This window comes from Callithrix jacchus, chromosome 5, assembly GCF_049354715.1.
Source record: "Callithrix jacchus isolate 240 chromosome 5, calJac240_pri, whole genome shotgun sequence".
NCBI classification, from domain to species: Eukaryota; Metazoa; Chordata; class Mammalia; order Primates; family Cebidae; genus Callithrix; species Callithrix jacchus.
The window spans coordinates 109,847,119-109,861,301 of NC_133506.1; the positions used below are offsets into that span (position 1 = coordinate 109,847,119).

A 14,183-nucleotide genomic window follows, 5' to 3' on the forward strand; every position below is an offset into this window, starting at 1 on the left:
AGGAATGGTCTCTTAAATCATGCAAAATTGGTAATAGGAATGAAGGTTGAGACTATGCCATTTCTTGCAAGCCTGTGGTCTGGATTCTGTTAGGCTCACTGCCTGGATATTCCATAGGTTCCTCCTGGAAAGTCATCATTTGTCATACTGACCTCCTCATCACTCTCCTGCCCCAAGCTTGTTCCTCCTTCCTATGGCCCATTTTGGCAGATGGTGACATTATCCATCTTGGCGCTCTAATTCAGACTCTCTGGCTCCTTCATCTTGCTCTTCAACCACATCAAATCAATCATAGAGTTTCATCATTTTAACTCCTAAACTCCCCTTGTCTCTCTGCTCTCTTCATCAAGGCTGCCTTGATTTGGGCTCTTATCATTGCCCAAATGACCAGTGGACCTGTGAGGTAGTCTCTTAATTGCTTAATTGTCTCATCATATCCAATGTCAGCCTGATTTATTTGTTTTTTACTCTTTTACAATCAGTTCTCCATGAGCTGCCAAAATCTAATAAGACCACATCATCATTTTTCTTAAAATATTTTCTTTGCTTCCTATTGCCTACGGAATAAAGTCTTACCCCCTTAGTGTCACATAAGTAGCCATGTATGATTTCGATCTTTTAAACATTTAGCTTCACCCTTGGTCACTCTTCCTCAGGTGCCTTAAGCATGCATCACAATGAGCTGCTAAGAGTGTACTTAATCAGGTTGCACTTCCCCAGGTCTCTGAGTCTTTGTACATACTGCTCCTTCTGCTTAAAATGGCTTTCCTTTTCTGCTTGCCTTTTCTTTCCCATTCTGAATGTTTGTTTATCCTTCAAGATACAGCTCAAGTATTATCTCTGTAAGGAAGAATTAGGTGTCTTTCCTTTGAAACTCAACAGCCTGCCTCTTATAGCAGTGCTTTTGTTTTATGAAGACTATCAGTAGGGATACCTGTATCCTCTAATGGATTTTGAGCTTGTGATGGGCAGACTGTGCCTTACTAACGTCTGCATGGTTCAGTCCCAGCACAGTTACTTGGCATATAGCAGAAGCTCAGTAAATGTTTAATGAAGAATGTAGCCAAGCACAAGCCCAGTTTGAAATATATACCAGGCCTCTAACTATTATTTAAAAAAAAAAATCCTTAGTGTTTTTTTTTTTTTAGTCTTTCTAGTCCAATTGGTTTAAATAATAAAGCCAAGGAAATCATTAAAAACCAGCTTTCCTTGTCATAAGCCTGCTGTCAGTTGTGAGCACCCACAAGGTCAGGGCAGGGTGACCTCCTTGGGGCAGGCTAGGCAAGTCCTCAAGAGACCACGTCACCTGATAGAGTTTCTAAGGGCTCATGATGCTGCTTTTCCTTCTGTTCCTGGGAACTTTGTAAATAGGGATGCCTGTAGGCCCCCCAAGAACATGCTTTATTACTGCAAAGAGGTCCTATCTTGCTCCCACCCAAAGGATGGTAGAATGTCAATTCTCAGGCTGTGCAAAGAGGAGTGGGTTTTTGGTGAATCTGCTTTGCCCCAGCTCAAATCTCCTCACCCGGGTCTCACAACGTCCTCCAATAGGACAATTTCTCTTGACCCCACAAGTAATCCTGTGAAGAAATAGCCTGTGGGTTTGCCACAGTCTAGTCCTTATTCCGGGAGACAGAGAACTAAGCTCCTTTATCATTTTGTCTTTGCTAGATCTGTGCTGTGCTGGAATAGGCACAGATGCAGTTTCCATAGCTGGTCAGCAAGTTATTTATGATTCACTTAGGCTGCCGGCAGGAAAAGTTTGCCAAATCTCAAATTCCTTCATGGGGACAGGGATGACTTACACAAGTCACACTGAAATATAGTGCAACCCTTTATTCTATTCTAATTTACATATTCTCATAATTCACACCTTTTTAAGTTTCATTAGAATTCCCATGTGGTTATTAAAATTTTCTGAGTTCTGACTGAATTCCCAAAAACATTCTCTCCTTTCTCAGAAATGCTTAGTGTATCTCTTGACCCTTTACTATGAAACTACCTGTGAATGGAATTTCCTACTTATAGAAAAAATAATGCTTAGCATCTTTCTTAGAGAGGCTTAGGTCTACTGTAGAAAGCCCTTGGAAGTTCCTATATAGGGTGTCATTAAATGCTTAGTGGGCTGATGCCTAATGGAGGAAGTAGTTAAGATAATCATCCTCTTGGAGAGCTCTGATTGCTTGGGGATAAGATAGAGTTCATCATAATTCTTACTAAGACCAAGACCCAGAAATCGTTTTGAAATTGTTGCTGGTGGTGCTCGAGTACGATAATCATTGTATTAGAGAGTGTATTAATTTTCTGCTACTGGCAACATTTCCTCCAGTCCCTAAAAGAAGACTAATAGAATTATGTATGCCAATGGAGCTAAGCCCAACCAAGTGGTCTTTTCTGGAAACGTACATGGTCCTCATTAATCAGTTGCATTACCAATGATACGGCAACAAGGAGGACCAAGAAGGAGAGAAAGTACGTCTTACTCTAGGAAAAACCATCTTAAAGTAAGGCTTTGATCTGAGGCCTATATTTCATAGATGGAAGATAGTATCTGATGCTCTCATATTGCTTCCAGAAATGTGAAGAAGTAAAACAGGTAAAAAGGACAGGCACAGCTGAATTTGGCTGAATTCCTGTGTTAACCACGTCTCTAGTTTTGTATTTATGTATTAATCTCTTTGTCATACTTAAAGTGTGCTCCATGGATTGGCAGCATTAGTATTACTTGAGAACTTACTAGAAATGTAAATTTTCTAGCCTTCTGCTGAGCCTACTGGCTCATGATCTCTGGGGTTGGGCTCCAAGGATCTGTATTTTAACAATCTCTCCAAGTGATTCTTACGGAGGTTACAAATGGAGAAGCACTTTTCTAGAGCTACCATATCCCAAAGTATATGTTCTATGGATTATTAACAGGTCCCTTGCAAAACATTGCTCTAGTTATGGTGAAATGAATGTGGAAAATGCTGGGTTAAACAAAGTTAAGCTTTTAAAAAAATTAAATTTTTTTTTATTTTTTAGGGGGATGACCACTGGATTTTGCAGAGCTTTTCATGTTACTCTACTGCTCAAAATCTTTCCTTGAATTTCCAACATACTTAAAGTAAAATCTAAATTCCCTATCATGGCCTGTGAGGCCCTGCATGGTCTAGCTGCCATGACTCTCTGACCTCATCTCCTACTTTGTTGCTTTTCCTTACTACACTCCAGGTATGCAGATCTCACTCTTACTCTAAGGCCTTTATTTACACTTACTGTTCTCATTGCCTGGAAATATTAGGTCTCTGCTCAAATGTATCTTCTTCAGAGAGGCCTTCCCAGATCACCCAGCTGTATAAAGTGCAGCTCACTTCACTTGAGACCCCAACCCAGATTAATTTTTCTTCATGACCTTCACTTCTCTGATATTTACAACATTATGGTTTACTGATTGCTTTGTTATTTTTCTCTTCCACTAGAATGTTAAGCTCCAATTAACGTTTGTTCGTTGTTGATTCTTCAGTGCCTGGCATAGTAGGTTACTCAGTGAATATTTATTGATGAATGAATGAAAAGTTGAATGAAGAACAGAAATGCTAACAGACTTCACCAAATTGTAGAATGGAGAGTAACAACAGCAGGGCAATGGGTAGCTGCTCAAGAAGAGTGTGTGAGCCTCACAGAAACAGGCTAGAGAGGATATTTGCAGGGCTTGGACCTCCAGGGCCTTGGGAGTCACATATACCGTAATGATTGATACCAAGTTGTAGATTGTTCCCACCAAAGCCAATGAGGCATGGGGAAATAAATTTCATGTATTTGTGCCTATAATCATGGAATAACAATGACCGTTGAACACAGAATGGAATCCTGGTTAGCTCTCTGATGAAGTGTTTTCCTTAATTATCTCTGTCAATTATATATCCCTGAGAAATCATTCATTTTCATGGCTTCAGCTGCTATTAATAGATACTGAACAGATTTCTGTGTTTAGTATCCAATTTCTCTCCTGCATTTCTACTGCCAGTGAAACAAGTCCACTTAGATATTGACTTAGCACCTTCAGTCTCAACATATTCAAAGATAAAAGCATCACTTCCTTCAGCAAACCATTTCCTCTTCTGATTTCCTTACTTCTGATAAAGGCGGCAATAGCCTCATAGTCATTAAAGCTGAAAACATTGGGAGGCCAAGGTGGGTAGATCATGAGGTCAAGAGATCGAGACCATCCTGGTCAACTTGGTGAAACCCCATCTCTACTAAAAAATACAAAAAATTAGCTGGGCATGGTGGTGCGTGCCTGTAATCCCAGCTGCTCAGGAGGCTGAGGCAGGAGAATTGCCTGAACCCAGGAGGCAGAGGTTGCGGTGAGCCAGGATTGCGCCATTGCACTCCAGCCTGGGAAACAAGAGGGAAACTCTGTCTCAAAAAAAAAAAAGCTGAAAACAATGAGTATATTCTCTAGACTTCTCATTTAAATAGTTACCTACTTTTGGGCAACTGTTTTTTTTTTTTTTTTAACATTTGTCTTTCTTTGTTTTCTTCTTTTTCTAGTTCCTACCCTAACACTGGATGAATAAAATAATCTTTGAAGTTTTTGTCCTCCGATTCCCATCTATCATAGACAGATTCCTCAGCCTGATGCTGAAGATACTGCTCAATATGGCTTATCTTATCTGTACAGATTTATATGCCACCTTTTCCTCATTTCTCTGATCTAGCCAAACTGGACCACTTGTTCTCTCCCTGATTCTTCCTGAATCCTTCTGTCCTCATGTTTTTGCTCATTCTACTCCCTTAACAAGAAAGCTTTTCTTTTTGTTTATGTTTATTAACATCCTATTTGTTCTTCAACACCTGTATCAGATATCCTCTCCTCCATGAAGACTTTCTCATATCTTCTTTGAGAAAATATGCTTTCTTTTATTTTTTTCAATATCAACAGTTCCAATTTCTGGCACAGTCTACCTTGTTTTATAATAATTTGTATTATTTTACTCCAGCCACCATACCGAAAGCCCCTTTCGGTAGATAAGGGGGTAGAACCTTTGTCTTACCTCTAAATCTCCACAGTGGGTACCCAGTAGACACTTAATTGAGTTGAATGGAAAGAGCCTGCCCCAAGCAGTGTTGTTATATTATAGACTAATAATGCCTTTTGGCTGAGGAACTCATTAAATGGTCATATTCACATCCAGGCCTCTTGGGAGTGGTATGGCCAGTGTGATTAATTGTGTGACATAGAAAAGGTGTAGAAAGGTTAAGCAATTGCCAGTGTCACATAATAGGAAACCAAGGCCTCTCACGTCCCAGTCTACAAGTCTGATTTGAGCTTCTCATACGAACACTCCCTCCACTAGAAAGTAACAATTGCTGTTCATCAGCTTTTGGGCATCTGAAGTGCTTGGAGCAAGGGAAACTGAGAGGCTTAAGCAAATCATCCTTAAGGGATAAATTCAGATGCAGGTGCCCAGGGCTCAAATGAGACATCAGGCAGTAGCCTTGTCTGCTTCTAAATCTGGTGGTTGGGGAGCAATCCAAAGAGGGTCTGCCTCCATTCCACCCACCCACTCACTCACCCTCCTGGAAATTGTACAATTCATTTGAGCTAACGGAACTCTTGCTAATTGCCTCTTACTGGCCTGTTACAAGATGAAGCATGGGAAGGGGACAAAGCCTCCCTATTCACAATCTCAGTGGGCAGCGGGGGTCTCTGCAAAAGTAGAGAAACTGGAGCCCAGGCTATTCATTTTTGAAAGTCAGGACAAGATCGTCCACCATTCAGAATCCCACATTATAATCACAATATTGCGTCCTGGGAGACTCTGTCTATTTCTCAAATGGTCTGTCAGAAATTTAGAGTCTATTTAATAAGTCAGTGCTACTTAAAATTATAGGCTTTTTTCCCCTCCAAAGTGATAGGCATTCTATATTTTAATCTCCTTATTATTTTTTTCTCTAGTTGGAGATATGGGGAGGGGAGAGAGAAAGGGAGGGAAGGAGAGCGAGAGAGAGGGAAGGGGAAAGAGAGAGAGAGAAAGAGAAAGAGAGAGAGAGAGAGAGAGAGAGAGAAGGGGCAGTGCTTTTCATGAAAACATTGGTTTTTATATTTATGTTTTAAGAAAGCATAAGGGAGGCAAGAAGTCCAGCCTGATAACTGAACTTTCTGTTTAGAATTCCTTCTTCTCCATTGGGCCTTTGCTAGGTTTCAATAATTATTGCTCAGGCACATAGTCTTGGAGCTTTGCTTTTTCTCAGACTTGTACACAGTTCTAGGAAGGGTTGTTGCCAAAGCCATCATGTGATTTATTGACCCTCCACTGGGACAAGGGGGAACAGATATAACTTTGTGATTTTATTATAAGGAGGCTGGGTTAATATTTCTAGGTGAAACAAGCTACTATACCAAGTTCAAACATCTGAAGAGGGAGGTTAAGAAACCCTGAGTGTGGGGTGTAAGGATTATTCTGTCCTGGGGCTGTACAGACGTCGTCTGAGGCAGGGAGCAGGAGAAGAAAGGACACATTGTGACCCATTTCCAACACCTCCTGTGTGTAGAGGCGGAAGTTCCTTGCCTGCAGAGGGACACGCGCGGAGGAAAAATAGGAGAGTTACAACATGGCACTTACATAAACAACACCAAACTGGCATAAAACATCTAACAAAATTACACGACTTCAAGCTTGGAATTTTTATACAACATAAATATTAGGGTTCAGCCCATTTAATAATGCTATATAAAATCAAGATTTAAGGCAGTAATGTTCCACATAAACTCTGAAAACAACATTTATGCTTCTTATAAAAGCAGAAAATGATTGCATTCTGTGGGCTTTTCAAAATGATGACTATAATTACATGAAGCAACAAAAATGGATTGAATTAAAAATCCACTAGTTTCAATTTAAGTTGGTTAAGGGGGAAAAACGTAGTTTCTGGCCAAGGGCTGAGAAAATTTTACAAGTATCCAAAAAAAAAAAAAAAAAAAAAGTTGTATGCACCGTTAGGCAGTCAGGCAGCCTTCTCCTAACATGTATATGTAGCCCAAGAGTCACCAATGAAATATGAGCGGCTTCAAACCTGCTAAGTCCAAGAAACTCTTTAATAGGATCGACTGTCAGAAATGGAGCTCTTATTTTTTTTTCCCTAGTGAATGCATGGCCACCCTTAGAATAATTCAGTTGCTTCCCTACTGTCTTTATGGCATCTTGCACAATTTAGTATTCAATAGTGTTGGCTGTTTTAGACTTAAAACAGCACCCCAATGGAAGCACATTCTTAGAACCCTAATTTATACCTCCATGGGTTAGAGGACAATTCATGGTTCTCTCTCATTTTTAAAGAGAGCCAGTCTGTAACGGTCTCCCAGTTTACAGGCTAAAGTTGGTTCATTGTGTGTGTGTGTGTGTGTTTTGGGGAGGGGGGCAGGATTGATGAACACAGCCCCCCCACCAAAGACATTCAGTAATGCTAACCTACTGGGCAGAGCCTGAGAAACTTTTATTATTCTCCTTTATGCCAATAGTTTTTCTTGAAGTTGCTTATTAGTAGAGGTTAGATTTCCACATTTTGGTTTATATAAGACAATAATTCTGATGGAAAGTTCTCTGGGAAAAAATAGCATGGCATATCCTTGAGACATTGCTATAGATTATACTACTGTTAGCCTTCTATTCTTAGAGAAATCATTTGTACATCTGAGTACACTTTTATTTATTTATATATTCTCCTTACTTTATGCTATCTTGAAGCTGAGCTTGGTGTCTTTCAAGGTAGACTAGCTATTGATTTTTTTTTTTTCAGCCTGACCAGACCATAGTACAGTGGGGTCCAGGAAACTTCGAAGAGGTCCAACACAGAGGAGCTGGAGAAAAGGAGAAGTGCAGCCTTTGTCTACCTGTGGACATCACATTCGACATGCACATGTACATGCAAAGTGGTATTTAAGTCAAGGAAAAGTCACATACACACACACACACACACCCCACGTTTAATGTTACAATGCAGTTTCCGTGTGCCATAAAAAAGAAGATAAAAATGGTAAAGTCTAGTACCTGGTGTAGAGGTATATTGATCTGCTGAAGGAGAGCTTTCACTGCCATCTGGAGCTCGTAGAAGAACAATTGCATGGGGCAGTCAGAAGTATGATCCACACTTTCCATAGATTCAGAGCCAGAAAGCTTTTGGATCCATTCCCATTCCTCTCTGTATGTTGAGTCAAGTTAAAATTAGAAATACAACAAAAGTTCAGAACACAGCTCAGAACTTTCTTAGTATATGTGTCCAGAACCTGGATAACCAATACTTGGTGGTTAAAACTCAGTGTAATTCATGAAATCTGAACTTTTTGCCACCCAAATGGAGCTTAAAGTGATCTCTTTCTAATTTAAGCTTAGTTCACCTATCAAACCACATATACCTCAGAACAGCAGGTCTAATTTGTATGAATTGGTTTTTGAGATTGGGGTTCTCAAATACTTTGTAATAATTTCCTGACTGTCCTCATTTTTCTTTCTCTGCAGATCCCCTGTAAATTCTAAGATCCTGCATTTTACCACAGGGGCATCTGCTAGCTAATTCTGCAGTTGAGTAACCACAGGACTCTGGTCCAACTCAGGCAACTAACCACTTGGCACATTTCAACCCTGGCCTGTTGTAATCGTGGGGACTATTTTGGTTTTTCTCCCCTTCCAAAAGCTTGAGGAGAATCACAAACAGGAACACCAGACAATTCCAATAAAAGGAACCAGGGGACACATATCACGACTTCCATCCTCCTTACAAACCAGTCATCTGTGTTTTTATTCTGCATGCTCTATAATCCTTCCTGATGAACTTTTCCAAATGTCATACAGAAGGGAAGGGAAAAGAATGGAGGTGGGAAGAAAGGACATCTGGTTTGCCCCCAAAGGCTGCTCTTCAAAAGGAACTTGAAAAGATCAAGGTAAATGCCTCTTAGGTAACATTGTTTCCACAGGTATTTTAGCACAAGTCTCTAAACACATTCAGTTGGCCCAGTTTCTCCTTGGAGCTCTGCAGGGAGCAGCAGTAGGCTCTCAGGGGCAGGCTAGAGAGGAAAGGAAAGCCCTCCTCTCAGGGGATGGAAAAAGAGGAGGTGCTGACGTATGTTCCCACCCTGGTGAAAACTCTCCGAGGTTTTTCCCAAAGGGCTCCACCAGCCTGGGCTCCAATCTGTGGGTCAGAAAACCAAATTGATTGTAGCATGAGCTTTTCATCAGAAACTACTTTCTTTTAACTAACTACCTCTTAGAAAAGTTTCTCTTTTCAAGATATCTGTTTCAAGTCTCACACTGTACAAGACTATGGAAAATTTACCCTTTGTCCTGGTAAGAAAAAAAAAAAAACCTCAAAATTAAATCCGACTGCAATCTGGGCATACTGTTGGGCACAAATAATTGAAACCTTTAAGAACCTGCTTGGGAACTATTTTTTTTTTTTCCATCACTGATACAGAACAAAATGAGAGGTCTGTGACTAGCATATGCCCGCATAAAACCTAAGGGACAACATGGCTAAAGCAGGGTTTGTAATCAAGCTAGAAAATAAATTACCACTAGGAATACCGTGAAACACCTACCACTAATCAGTTTTGGCTAGAAGGATGGAGACGGAACTGGCAGAGAACAGGCCACTGCAATCTTTTGTACAAATGAAAACTGCATCCTTGGCAAGGGAAAATTAGTTGGTATAATCACTAGGAGATAGAGTTCAAGCCTTTAAGAGACAAATCTAGAAAACAGATAAACGTAATCATCACTAAGTCAAACCCACAAATGAACTATGTAACCTTTTGGGAAGGACTGAGGCGATAACTGATGATTGTGGCAATGACCACCAGATGGCAGACTTAAAATCCAGGTGTAGTTGACAAGTGAAAGGAGAGACTATGGTAGTGAGTTCCTCAGAGAGACCGTTATCATCTTCCTTCTCCTCCTCCTCATCATCATTTCCTCCACTGTCATCAAGCAATGCTTAAGAAACCTCGTGAGACACTAGAGTTGATAAAGTCTTGCCATTTTAGGGATCACATTTTAAATGACCAAATTAGAGTCTCCTTTGGCTAAGCAAATCCATGAGTGTAACTAGAATCTAGTTTATACTCTTTGGGAGTATCTAATTTATACTCTTTGAAGTCTGAAGAATTCTGGATAATTTCTTTTTTTTTTCTTGTCTATTCCTTCCTTTCCTTTTTTTCTTTTCTTTATTTCTTTTTCTATGTTGAGCGCAATTCATTTCATTTTAGCAGACTTTCAGAGGCCTGCTATGAGGGTTAGTTGTAAAGTTGAGCCAGATTACCAAGATTGGGCAGCTTTCCCAAAGCTAACAGGGTAATTCACCAAATGCCAAACTGTAGAGCAAGTTTCCAGAAGCTCAGGCCTTGTTACTTCTTTTCTTCCATAGAGAATTATAAGGGTTGTAGAAAACATGCAAGGACCTCAGGCCAGAGGGTTAGAGTTAGGGAGAATGAGGGTGAGGAGATTTTTTTTAAATCTGGGGAATCATTGGCTCTATGAAACCCACTCCTATAGGTGATATTTAAAAACAGAAAACAAAAAGAACATGACTGCTTTAGATTGTAAAGAAAATATATTGGAAATAGCAGTGCTGAAAGAAAAGGTCAGCTGTTCATTAAGGAATTGAACATTAGTAGTTGTGCCACGAGTAATGCAGAGAGGAACGTGAAAGAACAGTGTCCTCTTTAATGGGTTCACTCCTTCCATTAACCATCAGGCAAGCCCTCCTTATTCTATTGTTAAAACTAAACTCTGGTCGGGCACAGTGGCTCACTCCTGTAATCCCAGCACTTTGGGAGGCCAAGATGGGTAGATCATCTGAGGTCAGGAGTTCAAGATCAGCCTGACCAACATGGTGAAACCCAGTCTCTACTAAAAATACAAAATTAGCCGGGCATGGTGGTGCATGCCTATAATCCCAGCTACTTGCGAGGCCGAGGCAGGAGAATCATTTGAATCTGGGAGGTGGAGGTTGCAGTGAGCTGAGATTGCACCATTGTACTCCAGCCTGGGCAACAAGAGTGAAACTCCATCTCAAACAAACAAAAAAAAAACCTGAAACAAACAAACAAAAACTCTAAGCTCTGCCCTGCTTCAGTGTGGCACCTGAGGACACCTCACCATAGAAACTGCACTGGGAAGTAACACCTCAGTTTCCTTCTGGCACATCAACTTGGTCACTTGAGCCACTGTTTCATTACACGGAAAATCTTAACTCCTGATCACTTACCTAGAAAGGTTATTGTTTTCACGGATCTTCACGTGGCAGAGAATGTTGGGCAACTTTTGGGTAACAAGAACTTTGATTTGATCCACAGAGCTACAGAGCTTTAGGTAGCCCAGATATAATCCAGGAGAGAGACGTTGATGACTCCTTTTGTGATAGGAGAGAATATCCTGTAGGGTGAAAAAAAAAGAAAGAAGAAAACAAGAAAACAAGAACCATCATTCTCAGCAAACTGACACAAGAACAGAAAATCAAACACGGGACATTATCACTCATAGGTGGGTGTTGAACAATTAGAACACATGGACACAGGGAGGGGAGCATCACACACTGCCGTCAGTAGAGGGGGCACTAAGGGAGGGACAGCGGGGGTAGGGAGGGTGGGGAGGGATAATGAGGGGAGAAATACCAGATATAGGTGATGGGGGGATGAAAGCAGCAAACTACCTTGCCATGTATGTACCTATGCAATAATCCTGCATGATCTGCACATGTACCCCAGAACCTAAAGTACAATTAAAAAGAAAAGAAAAGAAAACACCTTGAAGGGCAATCTCAAAACCTTTTCCTTTCTAAGGCAGGCCTATCATGAATGAAAGGAGCTGTCACTAAATAATTAGGTGAGAAACCTCATGTATACTATGAATGCTGGGGAAATAGTGGCGTAGCTACTCTTACCTTCAGGGAATTTTCCTCCTGGCCAGGTAATCAGTTTTTAATATATTCTATATGCTTATTTGCCTAAGATTTCTGTGCCAGTGTAGCTGTATGGGTTGATTGGGAATAGGTGGTGGTGGAAGCAGCTAATAAAAATTGAGTCGATAGTTTCTGCCCTTACAGATTTTAGTATTTAGCTGGGAGAAAACAGATATTTGCAAGTATAAAAGCTGACAGAACAGTTAAGGAAGCTTTGTAATTTCTGGATTGTTAAAGTGGAGAAGTCTATTTTTAAGTAAAAATAGAATCCAAATTTTTATAGTAAGTAGGTTCCTTATCTTGAAAATTAAAAAGTACTGCCAAGAGGTTTATTTAATTTATGTTAACATTTAAGTTGTAGCTATAATTATGCACTAATTCGGAGAATGAAGAAAGAATGAATCAAGCATAGAGTCTTTTTGGCTTAATTTTTAAGGCCAAATTGTATGATAGCTAAAATGATACTACTTCTATTTGACTTTTGCAATGTAATCATGAAGAAGATAATGTTTATAAAAGTATTTAAAGTTTTCATTTTTTTTCCTGGCATATTTTTAAAAATGTTGGTATTCAAGTCATACTTTATGAAATCCTTGTTCGTGTTATGTTTTTCAATACTTAGCTGGTCTACCACTTCTAGATTCTCAGTTGTCAGTGGCTTTGCATGCTATTTGATTAGGTCTCTACATCCTCAGTTTTAATGAATTCTGTATCTTTTACAAGATTTTAAATTTTGCCCCGTAATGGATTTTCACTGAACTTGCATTATATTGTCACATCATAGTATTCCAAAAGCAGCAGAGACTGAACAAAGTTGTTGATTCAATAGTGTCAACCAAGTTAAGTTACAGGGATGTTTGAATGGAATTTTGTTTTTTTATGTGGTCAGTTCTCCAGTGAACTATTTGGGTCATGACTTTTGATTCTCTATACAACTGCCGGGACTCAGATAATGAATAATCAGAAAATACAGACACCATGCCCCTGTCACTATGGGCAGTGGGGGTTGTGACACAAAGTTAGGAGTGATGAGTCAGGTAATTTATTAATAAATAGGGTTTGGATTTGTGTCCCCACCGAAATCTCAGGTTGAACTGGAAGAGGGGTCGGGTGGGAGGTAATTGGGTCATGGGGGTGGATTTCCCCCTTTTTGTTCTCATGATAGTGATTTCTCACAAGATCTGATGGTTTAAAAGTGTGTGGTACCCCATGCCTTGCTCTCTTTCTCCTACTCTGCCATGGTGAGACATGCTTGCTTCCCTTCACCTTCTGCCATGACTGTAAGTTTCCTGAGGCCTTTCAGGCATGTGTCTTGCAGAGCTGTGAGTCAATTAAACCTCTTCATAAATTATCCAGTCTCCGGTAGTTCTTTATAGCAGTGTGAAAACGGAATAATAAACTTATTGTAAGAGAAAGTTTCCCATAGGTTAGAGCATTTTCTTGTTTTCAAAAAAAAAAAAAAGGGTTAAATAACTAAGAGAGTAAAGTTCAAATGCCTTACCACCAAAAATGATAAGTGAGGTGACAGATGTGTTAATTAGCTTGATTCAGTCATTCTACATTGTATGCCTATATCAAAATATGACTTTGTACCCCACAAATATATACAAATATACTTTGTCAATTAAAAAAAATAATGAAAATAAATATTTTTTTAAAAGGGTAAGATAAAGGGAATCAACTTTACCTTTAAATGCAGGGAAGGTGAGAAAACAAACATTTAAATGTCTATAGAATGCTATATGAAATGAAAAAATATGGGGCCTCTGTTGATCATCATACTCTGAAGGAGTGATCTTTCCTCTGTAGAATTAACCACCTGCAACATCTAACAGATGTTATTGTATATTGTCTCCTCTGTCTCATCCTTTATCAAACACATACTGAGTCCCTATAATGTGTCAGGCACCATGTGAGACATTGGAGTTTCAGGTGAATATGATGTCATCCCTACTTTTGAGGAGGTCAAAAAGGACAGGCAAACAGATGATCACAATGTACTGAAATCGGTTTTATAATAAAGGCAATGTAGGAATACAGCAGAAAGAGGACTTATGTTTTTCTTCTTTCTTTTTTCTTTTTTGGACTCAACACCAGTCTTTATTATTATCGTTATTTTTAAAATTTATTTTATTTTTATTATACTTTAAGTTCTGGGGCACTTGTGCAGATCATGCAGGTTTGTTGCATATTTGAGATGGAGTTTCGCTCTGTTGCCCAGGCTGGAGTGCAATGGCACAATCTTG

At 39.7% G+C, this 14,183-nt stretch overlaps 1 protein-coding gene across 3 annotated transcripts in view; it reads right to left on the minus strand.

The window, feature by feature from the left end:
* Nucleotides 1–14,183, minus strand: part of ANKFN1 (ankyrin repeat and fibronectin type III domain containing 1) — a 451,946-nt gene that overhangs the window by 33,503 nt on the left and 404,260 nt on the right. For all 3 annotated transcript variants that reach the window (XM_035301147.3, XM_035301146.3, XM_035301145.3), the window contains exons 15-17: nt 11,245–11,411; nt 8,034–8,184; nt 6,386–6,554 (exon numbers count right to left, since the gene is read on the minus strand). In XM_035301147.3, coding sequence (XP_035157038.3) covers nt 6,386–6,554; nt 8,034–8,184; nt 11,245–11,411 — 487 coding nt within the window. The remainder of the gene's footprint in view (nt 1–6,385; nt 6,555–8,033; nt 8,185–11,244; nt 11,412–14,183) is intronic.